Here is a 24,165-nt window from a genome sequence, read left to right on the forward strand (position 1 = left end):
ATCTGTCATATATGCATCTAAATCTGAATAAATAGGCCTATTCCACAGTCCAGTTTACGGTGTGTGGCTGAGGGTAGTTCAGGTACCATCAGCAATCCCTCTTTCGCGTTCCAATCACAAGCAGTGCACAAGTGTCAGAAAGTTTCCGTATGATCACTAATTTTCCTGTCGCGGTCATTTTGCGTTGATTACGTTGAAATATTGCATTATATGCGCAACTATTAATCACGCGTAAATCGAAACGAGTCAGTTGATCAAATGCTGATACGATTATGTGTGTGTGTGTGTGGGGGGGGGGGGGGGGGGTCTTGATTAGTTATCCAATTGAACTCGGGAATTTTAGTGACTTTAACTTCCCGAAGTCTTTCATGTGTGACGAATGCCAAGTGGGTCTCTGCTCTGAATTCGACTGTAGAAATGCAAGAGCTAGCTGCCAAGTCAGAGTAAGACTAGGGAGTACCAATTTCAACTGGGAGTGACCAAATGAGCAACGTAATTATTCTACCAAAATCTACAACCATATTCCACAAGCAGCATTACAGCTTGTGGCAGTGGGTACTTAGCTCATTACTGTCATCTAGCCCTCTTTCTAGGGATCTGTATGTCATTTGGTAAAAACGGAACCCTCACAGGGTCGCTTTATTGTCCGTCTGTCTGTCAGTCCGTCTGTCAGACTGTTAACACACCTGTTTGCCAGGAGCGGGTGGACGTGTCAAGTTCATACTTATGTCACAAAGTAAGGTCATGGCCCTTTGCCGGTGTAAAAAATTTAAGCTTCTATGTCAATTTAATCAAATGACTCGGCCATTTATATTACATATTTTCATAATCGAAAAATTCCTTCACAAAAATCTATATGAACATTATCTAGAACCCCTAGAATCATGAAATTTTTGCAAGCAGCGAGGTTTCACAGTACGAGAAAAGGGAAAAAATCTGGAAATTGTTGAATTATAATTATGTAGCATAAACATATTTTATACGATTACTCATTTAGATGCATTCATAATCTGTCACAAATCTCGGGAAGTACCGTAGGTATTTTGATATGGTTTTTATTAGTAGGTGGAGTGATTCACAAGAAAGCCCTGTCTGTTTAATTTACAAATATTTCATCCTAACTGGCCGAGCTATGATGAAATGAAGTCATCTGCCTCTGTGAGAAACATGCCTTTGCCATTTAGCGGTGATAGACATAAGGCCGTCAGACTACCGTGCTGAAAGACTATGCCGAAAACACGCACAGCATCTATAACGTTTCAAAGCAAAGTAATATTGGTAACTGATTTAGGATTGAACTTCCATTGTTTGAGATCAGGTTCCTGATGTCCCATGAAATATTCATTGACGTGTTCCACAGAACAATTCGAATCTGCGTAACAACAGTAGCCCTATGATCAGCTGTACCACCTTCTTCTCTGGAGACCTACTTCAAATATTATTAGTAATCGCAACACGGATGACAGCAGGCGAAGACAACGCAGCTGCAATTGCCAGTTAGCACAGCACGTTAATAACTGCTGTATCACAAACCTGAATAGTAACAGCAGCTAAATATTCTTTGGTAGGCACAGATTACAACTATCTTATTTACTTTCCACTCTGTTTCGTTACCGTATCTGCAACATCTGCTGTCATCTCAGTCTGTCATGGGGCTAACAATCTTAATTGTTGCAAAGTTTGAGCTACTGCGTCTATCTCTAATTGACTAGCTACTGCTGACTCCTGAATTCTATAAACCTCTTCCACGAATTGTGCTTTAGTTAACTGCTGATGCTCAATTTTAAACTGTGAACGAGTTTTAACCGCCATACACTAAATTCAGTAAATATGCAGGTCTGTTCTGGCCTCACAGAGGAACACAACTTAAAATTAACACTGTCAACTTACAGTAAAGAAGAATCAACACACAAATTTCTGAAAGAGGGAACACAACAAGGCATCGTTCTAAACACTTTCCGACGTAGCTACACAGGAGACGGTGAATCAGCAAAAAAATTCATCACTAACACTGAAAATAGTCATAGGCTGTTCAACTCACTTAACTTAAAGGAATGCTAATAGCAATGAAGTGGCATAGGTGAGGAAGTGATGATAGTTAAAGTTCGTGCTTGTCTTTTATGTTTTGCAGTCATATGAAATTCGCACTCAATGGAACTAGGTTCATCAGCCAGGTACCTCTGTTTCCACGAGGGTAAAGCATGGAACAATAAAACAGTACAGAGATTAACACATTTTACATTAAAAATACAGTACATGTCCTGACACCTTACACAACAGTGTAGAATATCTAATTAACCATGGTATTACGATTTAAAATACTTGCATCATGCAAGAGAGAAAAATTCCCAACAGCCTTCATGGGAATAGAACTTGTGTAACTCTGGCTTGTTTTCGGCGAAATATCTGAAATAAACTAGACAAAAAATGTTATTCCTTTGACCTAGAAAATTTGTCAAATCGCTCTCGCATTTATGAGGAATAGAGAGTTCACACAAATACTGGTGTAGGACTATAAGTGGAGGGTGATTGGTAGCTGTTGTATTGTGTGAAAACTGAAAATCAGTGAAATAATAATTTCCCCCAAACAGGGCAACGACCGAGATGGGGGTTTCTACTACTCATCCATCCTACATCTCTCCCTACGGTCCTCAAACTGCCGGTAATGATACATGGCGATATCAATGAAAAAAATAGTGGACTAATAATCACAGTATACCTTTAAATTATAATTATATGGCCCAATAATGTTTATACACTTTCACTTTTCCTATCCCCGGACATCATCGCCATTGAAATCTAGTCGACATGCTGGCATAGCTTTTATATTTAAATCAGTTCCTTTAATGATGACCACAACAACGCTAGTTGTTACATAAAAAGTAATTGCAACCGTTCTCCTCCAACTCTAGAACAAGGACCCTTTATCCTTTCTTCCTTTTGTGTGATCATAAGTTCACAGAGTAGTGCCATCACAAACCAGACAGGGCCTAACTCTCTCGCTGTACATATACGTTACCGTTGGTGTGCTGCTCGCGGTTGCCGTAATATTATTAAACTTGTTTATAGTACTCAAAAGAACAATACGAAAAATGACAACATCAAAAGAGACAGACAAGTTGCAATCTCCTTTAAATACCGCAACAGAATTAACAAATTTATCCGTGACATTCTGCAGTTTTCCTCGGTAAATTCCACTTCTATGCGACAGAGGCAAGGGGTCTATAAATAAATCTTCCGCTTAACGTCAACCGTATTTGTCAATTATGTGCGCTCGTTAGTTAATTAATCATTAATTAAAGGTCTGTAAGGTGCCCCAGTTGGAACGGTCAGTATTCAGGGACATGAAACTTCCCGACAGATTAAACCTTTCTGCCGGACCGAGACTCTAACTCGGGACCTTCGCGTTTGGCGGGCAAGTGCTCTACCATCTGAGCTACCCAAGCACGACTCACGACCCGTCCTCACAGCTCCCATTCCGCTGGCACCTGCCAGAAGGAAAAATGTGTATATGGACCTGTGCCCTTTCCCAAATGGTTTCTGAGGTAGAATGTACTTAATGTACATTATTAGTTATTTCCTATATTACTCAATACATTGTCAGTTTACTCATGTATATATGTACGACACTGAGTAAACACTACAACAGGCATTTCAGAAACTATCAAATGAAAAATATATAATCTCATATGGTCAGATATTACTTTGCTTTGAAACGTTATAGATGCTGTGCGTGTTTTCGGCATAGTCTCTCAGCACGGTAGTCTCATGTGGTATGTAAACCACATTACCGCTGTTTTACAGCTCACAATAAATATTAGAATGTCTCCCAGTCAGTTTCCGTCCATTTGTGCTCTCCTGGGAGAACATGTTCTCTTGGTTGTCTGAGTTTCACTAATGACGGCAACAGCATCCGTGTTGCGACCAAGCAGTAAATCTCGTGTGTTCACCTTTCGTTTGTTCACCTCAGACTTCAATCGTCCCCGTAAAGAGAAATCTAATAACGCAACGGCTAACGATCTAGTTGGTCAGTTAAATGTACTCCCATGATTAATCTAGCGATTAGGTTAAGTGCAGTTAAGATGTTACATCAGAAATCGGGTGAAATGTGGAGGGGCTACGTTACTCATTAAGTACACTGCAGTCTGCGAGACCAAAGAAACGTCTTCAGTTTGTTCAACAAACGAATTTTCCAAAAATGGAAGTAATTCTGCCCGTCATTTGCTCTGCTAAATTCACTGGACCTATCAACTGTCACCATTCATGCCACACCAGAATCGATTGAAAAGTGAACTTGGATTTGGTTTCCACTGTAGCGTGAGAATATTCCTGTGACCATCGATGATTATTACATGTGTTGTTGGTTCCACTCTTTGAAAACGTGGCTAGATCAGGGAATAGTATTAACGGAAGCACATGGCGATTCTCTTTCAACTACTGACAATATCCAAGTCATGTGGTGTTGTAGCCAATGTGTAGATTATGGACACGTTGCATGAGAAATGGGTACGAGTTTTCCATATCTGATGTTAGCTACACACATGTTCATGTGACATTCGTGCAGAAAATCGCTGTGTGATGATAGAGTGTGCACATACTACATAGCTAGTAGCTGCGCAATTGGCTGGGCAAGCATGGGGAAAGTGGTAGTGGTTGTGGTTGTGGGTGGGCCGTCAGTGTGCTGTATGGGAAGTGCCAAGCACTGGAGGAGGGTTTCCATTCTAAACTGAAGCCTATGTTCATATTTTTTGTAAATATTAAGTGCAGCGCCTTCACACCCAAACTTGCACGGTGATCATCCGAAACGGTCTACTGTCACCACTGGTTCATTCGTAACAGAAAAGAATTCTGCTGAAAACGCAACAAAAACAGCGATCTATTTTTATCTGACTTGTTAACTATTTTTAATTCTCTAAGAAGCATCATGAGTGGCGAATTATGACTAAAACCTACAATTTTCTTGTCTGTGTTAAAATTTGGTTCTTTTGCCAAAACACAGCGGAGTTTGCACAACGTCACCTCACTAACATGTTTTGCGGATGCAGCAGCGATGGAATCCATAAACAGTGGTTTATTACGTTTACTAAGTGAGGACAATTTAGGTCAATAGCTTATGAAAAAGATCTTCACTTGTGCTGTTGCAAAACCCACAGAAATTTTCAGTTCACCCGTTTTGCAATGGCCCTTAATAATTTCATAGTATCATCAAAAATTCTGTAGTTACTGGTATAGTCTAACAGATAACGAAGTTTTGTATGTTTGCCATGCTGCAAAATGCTCTCCTCTTTATATACTATCATTTGCTGAAATCTCGTTTCTATATTTCAAACTGTTAATGAGATATTAGGAATCTTATGGATATTTCATTCTGGCAGCATTACTGGTGCGGCGATCGAAAATGAGTACGCCACGTAAAATCATTTTTCATGAGATTGAAGACAGGTAGATACCTCTGTTGTGTACATAGTTCCGCGTAGTCAGCGCGTACACAACTTTCCCACTAGAGCGCGCCCCGCTAAGATCGACAGCTCAGGCGCAGCGCTCGTTCGTCTCCGCACTACGAGATAGAGACGGACCAAATTCTGCTTGCGCCGATCCACGTATTATTATGTAACGCGGCCAATGAGATTGCTGCTAACGTAGAACCTTTTCTCCTCGCGGATCACACTCGCGCAGTGATACATGAACGCGCGAGGTATTATAACGAGTGTAAAGACCTCCGATTAGTCAGTCCGCATCAGTCTGTACCAGTCTGTATTAGTCTGTACCAGTCTGTACGAGTTCTACATTTGTCTGTACCAGTCTATAGACAAGTTTCTGTCTGCGCCTAATAAGATTACCATATTCCTGTAAATAGCCATGAAGATAAATGTATAGCCACAAGTATCAGAGATATATGTGAGAATAAGATTAACGTACCAATACCAAAGGAACTTCAGATTGTCAATTGTAAATAGCATCCAGAACCAAATTAAGTAATTTTTATGCTTGTTATTATTTTAATAAATGTGTGTGAAAATTAGTCAAGTTCCGTTTAAAGTTGGTCATCGTCACTCTGCTGCTCTAAGCGTGCAAGTGGCATTTCCATCGTCTGACCTGACGGCAGAAGGTAAACACGGCACGATAAGACCATGAGACATATTGCTGACACTCGCCTACTTCGTTAGAGCGACAAGTCAACTAATCAGATGGTGTGTGTACTGAAGGTCTTACACTACGCACACCACAACCTCCATCCAAGATTAAAGAAAAATTCAATATTGTAGTTAAATTTCATTTGCAGCAACACATGATGAATTATACACCAAATGCAAAATCATAGCGACCATTAGTTTACATTGAAAACTTTTTCGAATTTCCACAGTGTCTTCCATAAATCAAAATATCATAGTAATTATGACCTTTAACGAAATGATGGGCGCTTCGTCGTAAAGCTTACACGTAAAATTATAAGCAACACAAAAGTGATTTTTTTTTCTTTTTGCCGAATAGTTGCTGTACATCGTTTGAGAAAGATTGCAGGGCGCATACCTCGGTTCAGTCAGCCCAGCGTGTCGACAACTGGACGCGAGTGGGCGAACGACGGCGGCCACCCACTTCCAGACAAGTGAATGGACTCGCCCAGCGCCTAGGGCTAACATTCGCCACTGTGCACCGGTCACCGCACACGGCTAGGACTGCAGTAAGACCAGGCTGAACTATTTCAATAATGTGTTGTTTTCCCTGCACAGGTTGTTGAACCACACGTTCAGAAGAAAAATGAGAACTTGAAAGACTACCTGTTTCACGCAATGTGCTGAAAACTCTGGTACAGACTGTCCGATCAGGACTTCGAAGTGTCGGAAAGCACCGACGGTATTTTTCTACAGCAGTAGCCATAGAAGACACCATACCTTCATACTATTCATTAGGCACACGTGCAGTATTTTAGCCAACTCGTGAACAAACACAGATAACCGAAGATTTTCTTTGATAAACTCTCAGTCTCTCACACTACTTTACTCACAACACGTCATAGGCAACTGTGCGTTCAACGGGCTAGTTTAATATTACAAAGACCTCCCGAACAAAGTCACTGAAAGCAATGAGGCAAGTTTGGCCTTGAATTAAACGTGAAAGAGATTGGGAGAGTAAGGTACATAGTGCGCGCCACTATCCCAGAAACACACTGTTCTGTCTCGGAGACCTTTCATAATAGGGCTTGTGTTCATACGACGCTTTTTGTTTCAAATGAGCTTTTTTTGTCATATCTCTCTCAATATTGATCATCCCTCCCGGAACGCAGTGTACATTACAATACACTTCAAAGAGAACAAATTGGCTCTAAAATTCAAGTGCGCAGTTTGTAATTTTCTGTTTAATTTTACAGAGCTGTTTACCGTGATGCAGACATTTACCTGCTAGATGATCCTTTATCTGCTGTGGACACCCATGTAGGGAAACATCTCTTGGATGAATGCATCAACTCCTACCTGAGCAACAAGACCAGAATCCTGGTCACTCACCAGCTGCAGCACGTCAAGGGCTCCGACAACATCGTGGTGCTCAACAAGGTGAGTGCTTCCATCCTTACGTCTTTGTTACTTTAAATCTGTTCCGTGGAGCACACCGTAACGAAGACTTTCATCACAGGGCAAGATTGATTATCAAGGAACCTTCGACGAGATTATGGGTAGTGGCGTAAGCTTTTCAAAATTGATGTCGAGCAACGACGCGGAAGAAGATGTGCCAGAGGAGTTCACCATCATGCGAAAACACAGTACGAGAAAGTCGTTGCAGGTAAATGTCAGTGGGGGTAAAAATCCGTAACGAGATCTAGGCCTAGTTGCTAACACTTGCCTCGTTCACAGGGCGAGGACAACATCCTAAGACGTTCGAAGCGTTTAGGATCACGGAGGGATAATGCAAATGTTCTCCAGAGCGAAATCTCCACTTTGTCCGAAGTGGTAAGTATTGCTACTGCTTAAATCACTGGTGCTCACAACTTAGTATGTTTGAATGCTGCGATGCCTAGAAGCCAAATAGTAAAAATATATTTAATTATTAATTATTACTTATTTGATTATCTTATTCATTGGTCAAGTTATTTTCACTTTTTATTTGAAATAAGTGGCATACGTTAGTTAATGGCTAATTTATTGGCGTTCATTATCTGTGACTATCTCCGTCCAAGCTGGAGCAGTTTCCCCATTTACCTGTAACAGAAATGTGATCTGGAGTTGAAAATGTTCTGATGTAACATTTAAAAGACTCAAACGTTCCCTTCGTCCGTACTGGGAGCTTCCGTGCTGTCACGCGATGCCACACACGTGGAACGAGGGCAACTATAGACGCCGAGAGATTGACAGATTAGCTGCTGCCGAACATGCTTTGCAGCCAGGAGTCCGTCACATTGATTTTGATAGGGCTCAAGTACTGAAAGCCACAAGCAGATACCATGAAAGGCTACACGTTGAGGCCATAGAGATGATGAAACATCTCAGCAATGTCTATAGGAAGGACGAGTGCGTGCAGTTGATTCACGTCTGGATCTCGGTACTAAGTAAGGTTTGTACGAGTCTTCCGCCATGGGGTGATAGCAACAGCGGACGACGGGAACCGACAACGTGCATTTCCGCCTTGGTATTCAAAGCATGCGAAGCCACGCCACTGCGCCAGGAGAGAGCGACACCTCCTAGAAATTTCCTCGGGTATGTCGGAGGGAGCACACGTGGGTGAAAGTTTCCCGCAGTCTGTAGCAAGCTAGGGTGTAAATCGGACACTCAATGAAGCTACGATCCCCCTTGAAACAATCTCCACAGATGAGGACAAAACACTGGATTTTAATGTGAAATACATCCGACCAAGGCGTAATAGCCCGTAATATTTTATTTACTGTGACATTTCGGCTGTGAAAGTTCATGTTTTACAAGGTTTTTGGGTGCAGAAAGAGGACATCTGAAAATCGGGAAAACGTATAGTGCACGAAAAACCAACATCCAACCAACCTCCTGGATATGTGCTTTCCTCATGTGGATGACTTGCTGGGACACAATACCCTACTGCAGCAGTGTTTGATATGATCTTTCCTTTCACGTTTCTCTGACTGCTGGAGTAAGCTATTTACAATACTGGAAATAAATATCAATATTACGTTCACATTTATGGATAGATCTCATACATTACTACTGTATAAGGCATCGAAGAGGGTACTTTAAAATGAACTATACCTGAAACCTTCCAGTTATGTTTGTGACAGAATGTTTGACGTTTCTCTTCTGATGTAGATATATGCCAGCTGTGATTTTCCAACTGCGGAACAAACACGTCTGTGGCAATCCACGTCACCTTCGTTACATGGTTTGAATGCTCTTCTTAGTTCCACTTGGTATGCATCCCAGATTTGTGTGAAATACTCCAGTAGATACTGTACAAACGTCTTCTAAGTAACCTCTCTTTTGACAGTATTCAAGCATTGAAATAAAACTTGTTTTACCTAGCTTTAACTGGTCACATGTGTAAGTTCCACTTCACATCTTCAGACATTATGAACAGCTATGTAAACACAACTGTATCCCTTTCTTGTTGAGTTCATTTCCATAACAGTCGCGACCATTTCCTTACATCAGGCTTATTCACAACGATAACGTTTTTCTATGATAAAACTACGTTTTATTTTACGCTTTGTGTCAGATCCCGCTTTTGCCGCGTTTACCTATGTATGAGTATACCATACAGCTCTCATGACTGTTCTGCTCCACTAAAGTGCCTGCGCCGCCCTTCTTTCCTGCAGAGTGTCATTATGGACGAGACTGGGAAGCTGCACAGAGACCCCTCTGAGCAGGACAACAGCGAGAAGATGCTGAAGGCACCGTTCAGGTGGTCCACCGTGTGGCAGTACTACAGGGCCGCGGGAGGCATGTGGCTGCTCTTCTCCGTGATGGCCATGATTGTCGTCGCCCAAGTCATCACCAGTGGTTCGGACTACGTGGTAACGTACTGGTAGGGAAACACTGTTTTATACCCGTATCATCACGTGCTTCCACACCTGCGAGGTATGCGTGCAGCTTATAGAGTACACCGATGAATTTGTGCAGGATCACTTACTGGATGCCAATGAATATGACTAATATTCCCATCATTTTCAAAAGTTTTTATGATTTCTCGAAATGTCTTTAGTAGTGTCGTTCAATAATTAAATCAAATTTTTTGTTATTGAAATAAATAAGGCACAAATATTGTGGGATGGCAACTGCGATAGTTTCTTAGGACATCTGAAGTTATTTACCTGCTTAATAACTGTCCAAATAAAATAATTGTTACAATGGTAAACAGCTATCGGATACCCACCCTAAACACACATGCTACAAAATCAAAGACCATCACTTTTAATTTCTTCACAGTCACATACCCTTAAACCCTAAATTCAGATTGCAAGAAATGGTCTCCATCAATGTCTACTTGTAGAGAGTTTCTTTTCATTTGGTTGGTTCTGATTCATGTCGCCCACGCTGTTACTCAGTAGGTTAGTGCATCGACACCGGTATTTCTTGAGAGGCCTGCGTCATCTCAACAGCCACAGGGATAGGTAACGTCAGAATAGCTAACATTTTGCTTCTTTCGCGACAATTCGTTACATTTACTGACTGAGTAGCAAAGTGCTTTACTTGGTAACGTTTCAGTGGCAAAGTTGGTGTTGTGAACTCTCACCTCTTCACAAAGACTTTCCCAAATAACTTCCTAACAATGCTTCATTGCGTACACGAGTCGAGAATCATATTGTGTAAATATTGCAGTATTTCATGGAAGCAAAACGCCTAAAGATGTCTCCACAAAATACTGTTGGGTTTATACATATACATGCGGATGCAGATCAAGTAGCCGTACATTCAACATCAAAACACTTGGCTGCATTAGAGCAATTTATTAATTTGCTATCGATTTCGGTCAGTGGCTAAAAGGGAAAAAAGACAATAAAGCCTCAATGTACAATACTTCATAAAAACATGAAAATACAAAAAAGTAACGAAAAATTGACCAACACAATTCACATGTCAATCATGATGAACCATAAAATCACATTTGATGTCAAACTCAATAATAATAACACAAAATAACTAATTTTCTCACATAATCAACTTTCGTTATCTATATACAACAAGAGTCTGGGCATAGCATGAGCAGCCAAAGTAGGCGTAGCCTGAAAGACAACACCATAGAAATGTCCTGTCGATATCCACCAAGACACACAAAAAGAATTTTCAAATAAATACAACGATTCCAGTAAAGTCATAAGTAATATTTATACAAAAGATGACAGTGGTATGACCACTAAATCACGACCATCATTTATGGAAATGTTTAATACGCCTTTAATGATAGTCACGTAAGCAACGTAAACTGTGCAAAAAGAATTGAAACATAATTAAAATGAAAGTTCCAATAGCAAATGTTACATATAATTTCTGACTACAATACACAAGTCAATGTATCACGCGTCTCAATAGACAGCGACTCGGGAACAAATGATTAAGATTGAGGTTCCTAGATTATTACTGAGAAATTACATCATTATGGATGCAAGAAAGAACTAACCAGGATTAAACAATTCAAAGCATACATTGTTAAAACTTAATAGCATAATAAAGGGTACTTTAATCGGAGTATGCAGAAATCTGTTAATAAAAGCATTATTTCATCTTCACATGTGTGGTTAATCACATGACATCTAATCTATAGTCAAACAGGAATTACATGGAATCCATTTTCCCAAGAGGAATCAGTACACCACAGCACAATATCAGATGAATATGGAACGACAGACAAATAGCAGATTAGCTTACAATAGTTGTACAAAAACAAGGAAAAATTAGGTTATCTGGTTTAGGCAACTGAGCATTGTATAGAGTGGAACGAAGCAAGTGACCAACAAATGGATAACTTAAGAAGTGCATTTTGAAACTGGCTATAAACAAAAAAAACATAAAATCATTCTTTGACCATTACAACTCACTGATACTGTTAAATAACCAACAGGCAATTTTATGCAACGATGATGGGAGACATAGTCACAGCAGAAACAAGAATACTTAAACTCCAATAACCCACACAGCCGTCACAAAGAAATCATATTAAATACTGTAATATAAAAGCCCATATTTTACAGGATCAACCAGAAGGAAAAATGTAACAATACAATTACCAAGAAATACATAAAGGCTAGTATACATACATGATAAGTATATTTCATATGTTTTGTCACAGGACACATTATTTACATAACTGTCATTCAATGTGTATTACGATGATCGTACATCGTGATGTCCATATGATATTTAATGTACAAGAAAAATGAAAATTTAAATGTTTTTCATAATAGTTGCTTGTGATTAAGTGGTCATACCATTATTCTCTTCTGCACAAATATTACTTATAATTTCACTGAAATCGGCGGAATTATGGTTATTTTTATCTTAAAATTATTTTTGTGCGACTTGGCTCATATCGACTGGATATCTCTATGGCTTTATCTTTGAGGCTACGAGTACTTTGGCTTTCATGCCATGTTCCGACTACATATTTCAAGTTTCCTGTTGTGTGTACATGACAAAATTTGCTTATATGGGAAAAGTACTATTCTTCTCTGTTTCATGAGTTTGACAGCTAAAAGGATTTTGTGGTTCAATGTGATTGACTTGTGAGTTGGATTAGTCAGTTGTTCGTAAGTTACGTTTGATATTTTCGTGTCTTTCCGATGTTTTTTACACTGAATTTTTGTTGTAAATTTTTTTAACGTTGATTCAGGTGCCAGATGGAGTTCATTGTCCGAAACCGGCAGAAAATAAATAAATTGTTCTAATGTAGCCAGCTGTCACGAGTTTCCTGAAACATCTATCAGCTGCTCACAGATGCCTGGAGAAACATTTGTCCATTCAACAGCCTCGTCGGGAAAGCCTGATGGGCAGTAGATTCTTAACCCCACAACTGATACGAAACAATTACAAATTCAGATAGCCTGTGATATAATCTCGTGATAATTTTGAAATTTTCATGCGTCTTAAGGACGTGGTGGAATAGGATCAACATTTTCAGGCAATGCTTCTTGAATATGAACAAATAAACTCGCACAGTGATTCGGATTCTTTGCCCCCTGTAACACTAGATGTACAGGTCCACAGAATAGAAGAAGACAGTATCAAAATAACCATTTGGATGGACAAATTTTCTTAAGAAATCCAGTTGCCCACACAGGCCGTCGTAGTTTCTTTATATATATATGAAAAAGTTTTCCTCTAATAGCGTCAAATGTTCTTTACTTTTTCATCAATTAAACGAGAGCCACTTATGCGCCACGTTTTCCTGTTTTTTGATTTGAGTAACAGAAGTGTTTGTGGATATGGCACCATCTTTCAAACCCACAGTACAAATCTGAGAGCAGGGTCCAGTTATCATGTTCATTTTACCACCAGTGATTTTCCTTTCCTACTCCACTCTTCTTTTAAGAAAAACACACTCCTGTTCTTGGAATCAATAAAATAGTTCATAGTTTTGCAACTTATTGGATATTCACTCATTCTTTCCAGCAGTGACGCGATGGCGGCACACTTAGGCGAGCTAAACAGCAGATTTTTAAATTATTATATCAAAAGCTATTAAAAATATTGGGCTCAAATAGTGAGACCTGTGCACTGAAACAACCGAATGGTTCGTTAATCTGTATTTTCCATAAAAAAAAAGGTATTGCTGTTTTGTCTTATGAATCTCATAGTCGTTTGACCTGGGTGGAAATCTGTTATATATTAGTTATTCCTTATGAGTCTGAGCCAAAGAGGCGCCCTGATATCTGCTCACAATAAAAATAGTCGTTAGAAAATGAGAATACAGCATATGAAGCCGACAGTCACAAGATTTGACAAAGGGAACATTGGTAACAGTGATTACTTTACTGCTATATCAAAGGATTTACGTGGATGCCGCCTCCATTAAGAGCAGATGTTACTCAAACATGCAGGTATCGCAGTATGATAATAAAAATACAATGTAAAATCTTCCTTGCTGCAGGCCTTAAAGCTGGATATAATTTATGACTTTATCTTTGAAACTAAATTTGTTGTATAATTTTTTTATTTCAGTTTCAATCATTCATTTGTCGACTCTTCTATGAACCCCTCATGCAGTAATAATTCTAATGTTTGTACTTTTCAGTAGGGTTGTAGTACTCACTTTAGAATGATCATGGGAAGGATATACTGAAACAGATTTCTAAAATTTTCCATAAATGCTCCTATAAATTGTCAAAAATACCAGGGTGACAACATCAGGTCTTTCCACAAAGAAAACATTAGAATTGTCCTCCAGAAAAAAATTGTTTGTACAAGGCAAGATTTCGGCTAGTTACTGCATGCACCATCACGTGACATGAATGGGCGTTCTGGTGCTCAAGTTTTAGATTCCTTCCCCACGAGTACTAATTTTCTGAACTCTCTTACTGCACTGCGTCAGTTTCTGCACTTAACAAGCAACAGCAGCTACATGTCTCCTTACTTTCTTACAAAGTGTTTACATTTTGCTGAATGGAGTCACAGATTACGGCACTTGCTATTATGAAGTCGAGTAGATGTTGAATGTATTGAACTGTTTCAGCTGATTCTTTGTGCCTTCGTTCACGAAGCATACCTAATATAGAGCCTCATTTTTTATAGCAATATTTAACGAAACCTTAGAAACTTGCGTAGGTTCGATATTTTGCACGCGTATTAATATTGTTGAACGTTTGTAACCTAATAAATATGAACTCTGTAACCTCCCCACTACTGGTTTCTGAATGAAATTTAGCCCAACTTTACCTCCTACACTATAAAAGCCTACGTAGTAACGAAACTGTATACTTTGAAAGTGCTATCCAACTTAAACTCCTATGCTAACCTGGGACTAAACAGAACCTAATTTGAACTGAACTGTAGCTAGTCTTTATATGAAATGAGCAACTGAAGTAAGATAATTATCTGGCCCCAATAAAAATTTCCACTTACCTCGCGTCTTGAAAACATTGTGGCAGACTTCTCGAAAGCACATCAGCAAACAGTAAGCACGCAGCGGCTAAGCTAGATTTCTATTTCTAAATAAATATTCAAATTGTTGCATACCACATGATGCACTGTGGTAATACGTAACGGTGGATGGGGGAGTAACTATTCCTATGAAATGGTATTCCAAGACAGCGATTTTAGAATGAAGTATGTATTAAAAATTCGCGTGGTCTTCACACATAACATAGGTTTGAACAATGCTATGCTTAACAAAGTGAACAACAATTTGTAAAGGGTACAAAGTTGACAGAAAATTTCTATAAAACCAAACGGCTTAATCAGTCGATGTCTTAATGCATGACGAAGGGAACAGGGGTGGTCTTTCTGTCAGCTCTGAGCAAGTTAACTAGCTAACAAACATTTCGACTATCTGCGCAGTGCTACAGTCTTACCACAAACTTATTCTCTAAATAAAATATTTCTCATGAGTTATGTTCTTTTCGCCTTCCAATATATACATCATATTCATCCTCGCTGTCCTTCACAGTATATCTCTCCTATTCTAATAGATACAATCACAAGCCAACACAGCACTACTGAATACGTCCATCACCTACCGCATTTCAACTAAGAATGTATCAGACTACGTAGAGGCAAATCTGTGCCATAATAAGACCAAAGATTGTTTAACAGTAACGTAGCTTGCTCTCTCCCGGACGTGAACATCGGTAGCTTACAAAATCAAAGTGACATGTACACCTTACAGCACTGCTGATCCAGCCAAGTACATACGCTTGCTTTCTACCCACACACCGATGAACAGAGATTACAGAACATTAGGCATATGTTCGGAGTGTCTCCAAAATCATACCACAGGACTGTCCGTATAAAAGCCCAGCGGTAGCTCAATTCAGCACTCTCCCGACTGTTGGTTCTTCCTGTATCTCCGAATGGACAGGTCAACTACCCAAGCCAGATTCTGTGACTAGCTTGTCCTTTGATTCCTGAATAAGTCAAAGCTACATCCGCTGTGAAACTCTTCTTATTGCTGATTAATACACAGTATACGAGCATTTTGTTTAGGTGGTGCTCTACAGCTCGTAAATAATGGAAAAGATATTACAGAATCACGAAGAGCTCCTAATGAAACAAATAATTATCAGGAGCCAGTTTAGATCAACTGTTCATCGTTCGTTACATAACATTGTTTGCATAAACCTCAATTGATGACCTCTTACTGTGGCGTAAAACCATCCTGTGTCACTGACACTGTTGTCTGTAGTCAAATCCATTAATCCTAGCAATACCAAGACATTTTCCACAACACACGTAACTGGTTCAAATGGTCCAAATGGCTCTAAGCACAATGGGACTTAACATCTACCGGCCGTTGTGGTCTAGCGGCTCTAGGCGCTTCAGCCTGGAACCGCGCGACCGCTACGGTCGCAGGTTCGAATCCTGCCTCGGGCATGGGTGTGTGTGACGTCCTTAGGTTAGTTAGGTTTAAGTAATTCTAAGTTCTAGGGGACTGATGACCTCAGATGTTAAGTCCCTTAGTGTTCAGAGCCGTTTGAACCATTTGAACTTAACATCTGAGGTCATCAGTCTCCTAGAACTTAGAATTACTTAAACCTAACTAACCTAAGGACGTCACACACACCCATGCTCGAGGCAGGATTCGAACCTGCGACCGTAGCAGCATCGCGTTTCCCAGCTGAAGCGCCTAGAACCGCTCGACCACAGCGGCCGACCCACATAACTGGGGGCCACTTTATGCCGACCTTAAAAAATCAGAAAAATAGTTATTTGTTATTGATTTATACCAATAACTTACTTTTCAAACACATACTGATGTGTAAGTAGGGTCCAAAACCTGAAAATATCTTTTGGCACACACTTATCAATATCACCACTCTTTCAGTATTGTGTGCTACTTTATGCTCCCCCGAAATAAAATTAAAAAATGCAAATTTCGTTAATTGGTGATGATTTTTACTCATAAAATACTATTTAAAGAGATGTTGATCTTTAAGTGAGCTCCTGAACCTGATAATATTGAATATGACATTCATCGCACAAGTGACATCTGTTCCTAAGACCTAAATTTTTGAATTAACTTTAATTGAAAAACTAAAAAAGTAATGGAATCTGGTAGCAGAATTCATTAGAAACAACACTTTCTTAAAAAAAATTTAAATTAAAGTGACTGACTAGATTACAATATTACGAATTTAATACAGTCAACTGCAAAATGCGTGAACTTTACCAGTATGTGGAGTACACAACAGGCAGGAGGATGCAACATTTGTATGAAGGTCCACAAATATTGTTTAACTTTTATTAATGCGTTCTCTTGTGTTGACTGAATTGACGCCGCTCGGAGTAACCGCGCGGTCTATGGCGCCTTGCCACGGTTCTCGCGGCTCACCCCGTCGGAGGTTCGAGTCCTTCCTCGGGCATGGTTGTGCGTGGTGTCTTTAGCGTAAGTTAGTTTAAGTTAGATTAAGTAGTGTGTAACCCTAGGGACCGATGACTTCAGCAGTTTGCTCCCACAGGAACTTACCACAAATTTCCAAATTTCTAATTGAATTGACACCGCAAGAAACCCGAGAATATTTTATTGGTTTTAACATTAAAAGCTCATAAATGATATAAATACTTGGAATCCAGAGGAAGTAAGTGCGTTAAAAGGGAGGAAATTGTCGAGATATAACTGCAGAACATTTCTTAACTCCTTCGCTTCCTTACTCAGGTACTTTATTCTTACACTTGTCACTTTTCCAGCTATGTAAATAGTAAATAATATCTACTTTTATTAAGGGCTGAATTAGCCTGAAAGATAGTTAAAATTACTTTTTGAACCATACACTGATCAACCAAAATACTATGACCAGTACCCATCACGATGCTGAACGTAGCTTCGTTGTGTATCGGGCACGTGTGGTGGTTAGTGAAGTATATAGGCGGAGGAGAGATGAATGTGGATTTATTCTAGCGGACAGTATGGCCCGCAAATGGCGAAATCCACGATACAAGCGATTTTAACAAGCGTTAGATTATTCTGACTTGACGCCCTAGGAACGAGCATATCGAAAACGGCGAACCTGATCTGCTGTTTGTGTGTTACTGTCGTGAGCATCTATGGAAGGTGGCAGGAGGACGGTGAAACCACGGCCAGTCGACAGTGAGTTGAACTGCCGCGTCTATTTAAACACACAGACGTCGGAGTCTTGCCTGACCTATAAAGTAGGATGTGCGAAGATGTGTGGCGTACGTGACGACTGAGTGCAATGTTTGTGTAGGCATTCGCGTTTTGGAGCACACGTTCAGCTCAAATAGTTGAACAAGGGGTTCAGAAACAGACTTATTCCCATATTAACCCAACAAAATGGTCAGTTACAACTGCAGTGGACATGGGATCACCAAGATTGCATCGTGGACCTTGGCCACGTGTTACATGGTCGCATGTTACACCACGCCATGTCCGCGTACGTTGTCATTCAGGTAAACGGCTGCTCGAAACATGCAAAGCGCCGAGGAGGCATGCCGCTGGGGTGGTATTTGCGTTGGAGAATACTTAGGCTTCAGTCGGACCTGTAGTAGTAATCAAAGCCTGTGGACTACGAGAACATAACTACGGACAACGTGCATCCTGTCATACTTGGTTGTTTCCCCGACTGCAATGGCATGTTCCTACAGGAACTATCAGTGTCACAAGGCCAGAATCGTGTTAAGGTGGTTTGAGTAAAATGGTAGTGAACTCAAGTTGATGCCTTGGTCACCAACAAATTGGCCTGACCTGAACCCGATGGAACACGTCTGGGACGATATCTGGCCCCAGCTCCACTCTCACAAAACCACCGGCCCGTAATTTACGGGAACTGCGTCACCTGACCGTAGGCATGAGGAAGCACGTGGCCGTCTCCCTAGCCTGGTTCACTGTACCTTCACTGCTCGCGGTGGAGATTGCTGGTGGCGCGTGCAGAACGATTCACGACACAAGCAAGCTATGGGCGTATTAAGGCGCCCATCACTTCCATCTTTGTTGTGAAACGATCTTGGATCTCATGTGATGGCCGCGGCCAATTTCTTTTCCACATTCTAGTGACCTAATGAATAATAAACTCAAAACGGGAGCTGATAAGGAAAGAATTTTGTCTTCTGACGCCATTACAAGATAGTGGCGAGAAACATTACAGCGTTATTCTGTCTCAAAACTAAAGTGTAGCCCGAATTTCAAGTTTTTACCAGTGTTGAAAGTACCACAGATGTCTAATTATATTTACCGCACTACGAATCCACTGGTGATTTTCCTCGAACGCTTTCAGTGGTAATGCATTCTTCTGGATCACAGTTATAAACGAGGATGCACCGCCCACCAGTGGGTCCTGAAGAGATGTGGTGGGGCACTTTTTGTCCGAGACAAAAGTAGGTAGCGTTTAGAAGCGACCGCTGCCTTACTGGGCATTTCTCACAAGAATGTAGTGAAACGTTTTTAGTAATATAAGTGCAAAAAATGAAAATACAAGTATGATTACCTGCTGTAAATCGTGTTGGTCCACTTTTGGAAAGCAGTAGAGCAGGAATTCTCCGTGAAATAGATTTAACAAGTCATTAGTAGATTTCCAGAGGAATCATGTATCCCCCAACTGTGTTAATACAGCCCGCATAAAATACATAGAAACCAGCTGACAGGAGATTGTTTGTGGTCTAGCGGTTCTAGGCGCTCAGTCCGGAGCCGCGCGACTGCTACGGCCGTAGGTTCGAATCCTGCCTCGGGCATGGATGTGTGTGATATCCTTAGGTTAGTTAGGTTTAAGTAGTTCTAAGTTCTAGGGGACTGATGACCACAGATGTTAAGTCCCATAGTGCTCAGAGCCATTTGAACCATTTTGAGATTGTTTGCACCCCCTGCCTCTTTATTTGTTTCTGTGGCTTGAGTTATCTTCCCTAAATATTGAGTGCATTGACGCATCATCCATGTTCTTGTCTCATCTGCCACACATGCCCAGCGTTTCTCCGATTAGAAAGATATTGGCTTGAATCCTGTGTCATTTATATTATTGAGTCACTATTGGTCCTTTGTTTGTACACTCAAATTTTGTTCAGGATGTGCTCCCATTATTTTGACATATCAGATTTCGTCATAAACTATTTTACTCTACGCTGTTAAGCTTATAACAACTGACAAGATTTTATCACAATAATTCTCACGTTACATTATAGAGAGACAGCTACTGAAAAGAATGACTAAGCTTTAGAGTTCATAGAGTTCACTTCCTCTATGCTTCTAAACCAGCACACACAGCTTTACTTTGTTGATGACTTCTATTTTTATATCCTTGTGTTTTACACCTTTCGTTACATTTTTTAAAATTATATATATATATATATATATATATATATATATATATATATATGTTTACGGTATTAGACTCTTACTTTGACCTAAACAAGTGGTTCCGGTCGCAGGTTCGAATCCTGCCTCGATCATGGATGTGTGTGATGTCCTTAGGTTAGTTACGATTAAGTAGTTCTAAGTCCTAAGTCTAGGGGACTGGTGACCACCGATGTTAAGTCTGAGCCGGCCGGTGTGGCCGTGCGGTTCCAGGCACTTCAGTCTGGAACCGCGTGACCGCTACGGTCGCAGGTTCGAATCCTGCCTCGGGCATGGATGTGTGTGATGTCCTTAGGTGGTGGTGGTTGTTGGGATGTTTAAGGGGGACTAAACAGCTAAGGTCATCAGTCCCCCATTCCAAAAAACAGGCGAGACATAAAGTCGCGGAGCAGATAAAACCCCAAGGGGAAGGAGACTCCCCCTCCCCAAGCACTAAAGAACACAAATTAGGCAACGAACACTACAGAAAAGAAGAGTACAGACGAACACCAGACAGAAAGAAATAGAAGAAAAGAAGATGGCCGGAGACTGGTTGACTGACCACAAGAACAAAAAAAGGGAAAGAGTCAACCATCCGACGACACACCAAAACAGCAACAAATATGGAGAGACACGAGGACAAAAGACACAGAAAGGGAAAGGTGCAGGACCCCCTAAATGGATCCATAAAAAGGACTAGCACGGATAAAATGTAAAACATTGTCAGCCATGGAGGCATCGTCGCATAAAATCAAAGGCAAGGTGCCCGGGAGATTAAAAGACTGCCGGAGGGTGCGCAGTCAGGGACACTCCAATAAAATGTGGGCGACCATCAGCCGGGACCCACACCGACACAGGGGGGAATCCTCCTGACGCAATAGATCGCCGTGCGTCTGGTAGGTATGGCCGATGCGCAGTCGACACAAGATTACAGAGTCCCTGCGAGAAGGCCGCAGGGAGGAGCGCCACACATCGGTCGTCTCCTTGACAGCCCGCAGTTTATTCGGGGCTGTCATGCCACGCCACTCAACAGACCACATCCCAAGCACCTTACGGCGCAGCACCAGCTGCTGATCGCGAGCCGTAAGGCCGATCTCCAAAGCTGGGGCGTCGATCGCCCCTTTGGCCAGCCTGTCAACACGTTCGTTCCCCGGGATGCCAACGTGACCTGGCGACCAAACAAAGACCACCGAACGACCAGAGCGGGTAATGGTGGAAACAGACTCCCGAATAGAGGACACCAAAGGAGAAGAGGGATAGCAGCGGTCGATGGCCTGGAGGCTGCTCAGGGAGTCACTGCAGATGACGATGGACGTACCTGAGCAGGAACGCATATGCTCAAGAGCGTGCAATATGGCCACCAGATCTGCAGTAAAAATACTGCAGCCAGCCGGCAAGGAGCGCTGTTCAACATGGGCAGCGTGAGCAAAAGCGTAGGCGGTGCGACCATCAACCAGGGAACCATCAGTGTAGACAGGCTCACAGCCCGGAAATGAGGCGAGGAACGCAAGAAAACGGCGACGGCGGGCCACAGGCGGAACCGAGTCCTTGGGTCCCTGTGCCAAGTCCAGACGGACGGACGGCTGGGGCAAACACCAGGGAGGCGCAGGTGCACGGACTCGGAAGGGAGGCAGAAGGGGGAAAGACCCCAGTTCCGACAGCAGGGACTGGACGCGGACAGCTATGGAAAGTCCAGACCTAGGTCGCCGTTCGGGCAGATGGAGGACCATGGCAGGGAAAAACAGGCGACGATTGGGATGGCCTGGCGAGCAATGCACTTGGTCAGCATAGTCGGCGAGCAGTCGATGGCGGCGAATCCACAGCGGGGGAACCCCGGCCTCCACCAGTAGACTATCCACGAGGCTCGTACGAAAAGCGCCAGTTGCAAGCCAAACTCCACAGTGGTGTATGGGGTCTAACAACTTCAACACTGAGGGTGATGCAGACCCATAGGCCAGGCTCCCATAATCAAGCCTTGACTGCACAAGGGCTCTGTATAATTTCAACAGCGTGCAGCGATCCGCACCCCAAGATGTGTGGCTCAGGCAGCGGAGGACGTTGAGGTGCCGCCAGCACTTTTGCTTCAGCTGAGTAATATGAGGAACCCATGTGAGCCGGGCATCAAACATGAGTCCTAAGAAGCGGCAAGTGTCCACCACTTCAAGCAGGTGGCCGTAGAGGTAAAGTTCAGGATGAGGGTGGACCGTCCGACGCCTGCAGAAGTGCATAACTCGAGTCTTGGCTGCAGAGAACTGAAAACCATGAGTCAGAGCCCATGATGCTGCCTTGCGAACGGCTACTTGCAGCCTGGGTTCGGCGACTCCCGTAGTCGTGGAGCTAAATGAGATGCAGAAGTCGTTGGCATACAAAGAAGGAGACACCGAGGACCCCACGGCTACAGCCAGACCATTAATGGCCACTAGAAATAAGGAGACGCTCAACACTGAGCCCTGCGGGACCCCATTTTCCTGTATATAAGATGAACTTGAGACGGCACCCACTTGCACCCGGAAAGAGCGGCGCAATAAAAAGGTTTGAAGAAAAGCCGAGAGCTGTCCACAAAGACCCCACTCATGTAACGTAGCAAGGATATGATGCCTCCATGTGGTGTCATACGCCTTCCGCAGATCAAAAAATACAGCAACGAGATGCTGACGTCGGGCAAAGGCCGTACGGATAGCAGATTCCAGCCGCACCAAATTGTCCGCTGCAGACCGGCCCTGACAGAAGCCACCCTGGGATGGAGCGAGGAGACCGCGCGACTCAAGGACCCAACACAGACGCCGCCCCACCATACGTTCCAGCAATTTGCACAAAACGTTGGTGAGGGTAATGGGACGATAGCTGTCCACCGCCAGTGGGTTCGCACTGGGTTTCAAGATGGTGACAATAAGACCCTCTCGCCATTGCGACGGGAACACGCCCTCGCTCCAAATGCTGTTAAAGATGGTGAGGATGTGTCTCTGGCAGTCCCTGGAGAGATGCTTCAGCATCTGTGCGTGGATGCAGTCTGGTCCTGGTGCTGTATCACGGCAATCGGCGAGGGCAGCAAGGAATTCCCTCTCGCTGAAAGGAGCATTGTATTTTTCAGAACGACGTGTGTGAAATGATAACGGCGTCTGCTCGGCTCGCTCCTTTAGAGAGCGAAAGGCGGGGGGATAAGTTGCAGTCGCAGAGCTCTTAGCAAAGTGCGCAGCAAGGTGTTCAGCAATGGCGGCAGCGTCCGTGCAGACAGCGCCGTCCAAGGAGATCCCAGGGACACCCATAGGGGTCTGGTATCCATAAATCCGCCGGATCCGGGACCACACGAGCGAGGGGGAGACACGGGAGCCCAAGGGTGAGACATACCTCTCCCAGCACTTCTGCTTACGCCGGGCGATAAGGCGACGGGCCAAGGCACGGAGCCTCTTAAAGGCGATGAGGGTCTCAAGAGACGGGTGCCGCCTATGACGCTGGAGGGCCCGCCGACGGCCGCGAATAGCCTCAGCAATATCCGGCGACCACCAGGGTACAGCCTTCCACCGAGGGAGTCCAGAAGAGCAGGGGAAGGCAGCCTCGGCCGCCGAAATGATTGACATGGTTAAGACACTGACCACCTCGTCAATGTCACCCTGTGGGGGAGACTCGATGGTTGCAGCGGCAGTAAAAGCTGGCCAGTCAGCCCTGTGGAGAGCCTAGTGGGGCAGACGCCCAGAAGAATGACACTGGGGCAGGGACAAATAGATGGGAAAATGGTCACTACCACACAGGTCAGGATGCACCCACCAGTGGAGGGATGGG

The 24,165-nt window shown here is 42.6% G+C and overlaps 1 protein-coding gene across 2 annotated transcripts in view; it reads left to right on the top strand.

The window, feature by feature from the left end:
- The window catches only part of LOC124775045 (ATP-binding cassette sub-family C member 4-like), a 191,070-nt gene that overhangs the window by 94,613 nt on the left and 72,292 nt on the right, over positions 1-24,165 (top strand). For both annotated transcript variants that reach the window (XM_047249827.1, XM_047249826.1), the window contains exons 12-15: positions 7,370-7,553; positions 7,633-7,779; positions 7,851-7,946; positions 9,773-9,981. In XM_047249827.1, the coding sequence (XP_047105783.1) occupies positions 7,370-7,553; positions 7,633-7,779; positions 7,851-7,946; positions 9,773-9,981 (636 nt within the window). The remainder of the gene's footprint in view (positions 1-7,369; positions 7,554-7,632; positions 7,780-7,850; positions 7,947-9,772; positions 9,982-24,165) is intronic.

This window comes from Schistocerca piceifrons, chromosome 2 (genome assembly GCF_021461385.2).
Source record: "Schistocerca piceifrons isolate TAMUIC-IGC-003096 chromosome 2, iqSchPice1.1, whole genome shotgun sequence".
Lineage (NCBI taxonomy): Eukaryota > Metazoa > Arthropoda > Insecta > Orthoptera > Acrididae > Schistocerca > Schistocerca piceifrons.